Source organism: Propithecus coquereli, unplaced genomic scaffold, assembly GCF_000956105.1.
Source record: "Propithecus coquereli isolate 6110/MARCELLA unplaced genomic scaffold, Pcoq_1.0 Scaffold42, whole genome shotgun sequence".
Lineage (NCBI taxonomy): Eukaryota > Metazoa > Chordata > Mammalia > Primates > Indriidae > Propithecus > Propithecus coquereli.
Genome location: NW_012149952.1, coordinates 4,041,612 through 4,045,120, shown reverse-complemented (window position 1 = coordinate 4,045,120; position 3,509 = coordinate 4,041,612). Strand labels below are relative to the sequence as shown.

General features: G+C 60.9%; 1 protein-coding gene across 1 annotated transcript in view; it reads right to left on the bottom strand.

Moving 5' to 3' along the window:
* Nucleotides 1-317: 317 nt before the first annotated feature.
* The window catches only part of DHX34 (DEAH (Asp-Glu-Ala-His) box polypeptide 34), a 33,989-nt gene continuing 30,797 nt past the window's right edge, over nucleotides 318-3,509 (bottom strand). The window contains exons 13-16 of the mRNA XM_012653492.1: nucleotides 2,888-3,166; nucleotides 1,876-2,052; nucleotides 1,524-1,662; nucleotides 318-874 (exon numbers count right to left, since the gene is read on the bottom strand). Coding sequence (XP_012508946.1) covers nucleotides 741-874; nucleotides 1,524-1,662; nucleotides 1,876-2,052; nucleotides 2,888-3,166 — 729 coding nt within the window. The 3' untranslated portion in view covers nucleotides 318-740. The remainder of the gene's footprint in view (nucleotides 875-1,523; nucleotides 1,663-1,875; nucleotides 2,053-2,887; nucleotides 3,167-3,509) is intronic.

Genomic DNA, 3,509 nt, shown 5'->3' with positions numbered 1-3,509 from the left:
GTGTCTGCTCAAGTGAGCGTTAGTCGTTTGTGTCTTTCAAGAAACTGTTCCATTTCGACTGAGCCGATGAATTTATCAGATCGAGCTGTTCACAGCATTCCCCTAACGTCTGGCCTCTGTGGTGTTGCCTGGTTTTCCTTCCCATACTGCATCTTCCCTTTCTCCTGATCCATCTCATTGCTCTTTTCAAAGTATCAGCATTTTATTTCATTTATTTTCTCCACCGTTTTCCCCAATTTTGTTTTCTTTTGTTTTTTTGAGCCAGAGACTCGCTCTGTCGCCCCGGCTAGAGTGCTGTGGCGTCATCACAGCTCACAGCCACCTCAAACTCTGGGCTCCGTAGTTCAAGGGGACGCAGAGGCTGTGAGGACAGACTCAGGAGAGGGCAGCTGCCGAGGCGCGGCAAGATCCTGCACCTGCAATCGGTGGGAAGTCCCTGCTCGGCTCTAACTCCCAGGCTCCCTCAGCCGGCACACTGCAGGAGGGATGGAGCCAGACCCCAGGGAGGACTGACGGAGGGCAGCTGCTGCATTCGGAGCAGGCAGGAGCAGGCCTGAAGTCAGAGTCGGGACGCAGGCTCTATTGGCACACACACCCTCTCTCCCTCTGGGCCAGGACTGGACCACGGGGCTGAGCCCAGGCCGGGAGTTCGGGCAGGAGTCCCAGACCTGGTCCTGAGCTGGGGGACACACAGGATGTGGGCAGGCGCCCCCTGCCCCTGGCAGGGCTTCCAGCCCAGCTCACAAATGCTGCTTCCGGTGCCGCAGCACCTCCGTGGGTGTGAAAAGAAAGTCCTTCTGGCAGTCCTCGCAGCAGTAGGGCCGCTGCAGGGCAGACGCCTTCTGCAGGGGCTCGGCGGCGGCTTCCTCAGCCCCTAAGGAAGGGAAAGCGGGAGGCCGTGAGGGGCTTGGCACTGCATGCTCCCCCCCACCCAAATCCTGGGCACTCATGGGGCTCAGCTTCTCTCCCGGCCTTTGAGGAGTCCAGTTTTGCCTCCTCCAGGAAGCCCTCCTTGATTAATATGCACACACAGCCCAGTCTTTACCTTTCATCCACAACGATGAGACAGAGACTGAAAGAGGCAGGCAGAGCGAGCCCTAGGGTGGGGACATGCGGCCCCGCGGCCATCTCCCCCACTGAATGCCAGTGTGTGGCACAGACATTGTGGAGACCCCTGGGTGACAATGGGGTGTATGTAGCCAAGGCAGAGACGTGGGACAGAGAAAAAGAACAACAGACATAGCCACAGAGACACAGAGAAACAGAGAGAAACAAAGACACACAGATGGTGACGCAGACCAAAGAGAGACAGAAAGAAAGAGGTGGCGCTCCAGGCCCTTCCTGTCCTGGGCTCTGGGTCTTTGTGACAAGACCTGTGCGTGGCACCAGGCAGGGCCAGAGGGTGAAGGTGATCAGTCCTCAGAGGCTCCAGCGAGTGCCCAGATACACAGGAAACAACCGTGGGATGGACAGAGAGCTACGCAGGCAGAGGTGGCCCGGGTCCCCCACAGCCCTGTCCTTGCCTGGGGGGCCGTCCTGCGGTGCCTCGGGGCAGGTGTTCTCGTGGGCGATGCGCTCCAGGGGCGTGAAGGGCATGTGCAGGCCGCAGTGGGGGCAGGTCCAGAAGGTGCGCAGACAGTCGCTGTACAGGTCCGCGTCGCTCTGCGCAGGCAGGTGTCAGGTTGGGCCCCCACCGCCCTGCCCCCCGCCACCAGCCTGGGACCCTTCCCAGCATCCCACAGGACTGCAGGCCGCATTTGGAAACCACATCCCTGGACTAAGCTGGAATGTGGTTGGTGGGTTTGGGGGTGGGGGCTTCCTAAAATCCCATTTTCAGGACGGGAGTGGGGGGGCCGGGGTGGGGTCCACACTCACCGTGAGGCAGTTGTAGGTGAGGAAGTCAGTGACTGCATAGCCCCCCTTGGTGGGGTGGGGGGATAGGGTGGAGCTGCCAAAGAGCCCGGGGAGATTGGGGGCAGCTGTGATGGTCTGGGGTCCCACATAAAGGTTCTGGGTTTCCAGCCCCGTGAGCCGCCGAAGACTGTAGGGAACCTAAAGACAAAGAGACAGGAGATAGAGAAAGACAGCCTCAGGGACGTGCCACCCGAGCACCTGGATCCAGCTGTGCCTGAAGCCCTCCCTTCAACTTTTCAATTGTGGGAGCCAAGTGCTTAAGCCAATCACAACTTGGCTTCAGACACTCACTACCAGAGGCCTGTCTAAAACATGCCCTGATGCCCCATCCCCCGTCTCAACTGCCCTCCCCAGACTCCCCCTCTGCTCCCTGTCACAGGTGGGACCACATCCAGACCTTGGGCCTAGCCTTCCAGTCTGGCCACCTTGCCCTTTCTCCTGCAGGCACATGAGCCCTGTTCCCCTCTCCCTGGCTCACTGGGTTCCTGGCCCTTTGTCCTCAAGCCCCTCTTACTCCAGGAAGTCTGCCAGGATTGCACCCTCCTCCCCCGACCCCGTCCCCTCCCACGTGAAGTACAATCAGAAGCGATTCTCCGCTCCCCACCTAAGAGGTGGAGGGCTGGTTTCAAGGCTGCTCTGTCCAGTTCTTCCCACTGTCCTCCACGAACACACACCTACGGCTCCTGGCACATCCCGCATGTCCCGTTAACTGGGGGGTACTAACCATGCACACAGGTGCTCCGTGAACATCCGCTGAGTGAGTGGTGCCGGGGGTACAGGGCCATGGAGCCTGGGGTCAAATCCTGGCTCCACCCCTGACCAGCTGAGCGACTCTGGGCACATTATTTGACCTCTGTGGCGTCAAACCCCCCAAACATGCCCACGCTGAGTGAACTGGAAGCCAGGCCCTCTCCAGTCCTAAGCTCTGTGGTGGACGCTCCCTCTGGCCACAGCCAACCCCGGTGGCAAGTACCTTGGATGCCATGAACTGCAGCAGGTCCCTGCTCAGGGCTGCCACCTCCTTGGGACTGGTCGGCAGAGCCTCCTCTTCCTCCTCCTGTGGCCGCGGCCCGGCCTGCTGAGCCAGCTGCCGGTCCAGGGCACCTTCCCAGCGCGCGCGGAGCTGCAGGGAAGCTGCCAGGAGCCGCACGGCGCTCTCGGCATCTGCCAGCTGCAGCTCTAGCCAGCCGTCGGCCACCAAGCGGGAGCAGTCACCATTGGTGTCCAGGGACCGGCTAAACAGCAAGAGGGACTGGAAGACGGGGGCGGGAGACGGGGTGGCTGTGAGGGGCAGGGTGCCATCTCCGCGAGGCCCGCCCAGCTGGGCTCCCACCCATGCATCCGCCCGCCCACCCTCCACCTGTCTATCTCAGGATCCTCCCACCCCCCATTTTCCACACACCCGCGCTGTGCCAGGCCCGCTTCCAGATGCCGGGGGCACAACTGCGAACAAGACAAAGGTGCCATCCCAGGAACCGGCATTTCACTCAGACAGACAAGATTAAAGAGTAGAACAGGCCGGCGCGGTGGCTCACGCCTGTAATCCTAACACTCTGGGAGGCCGAGGCGGGCGGATTGTTTGCGTTCAGGAGTTC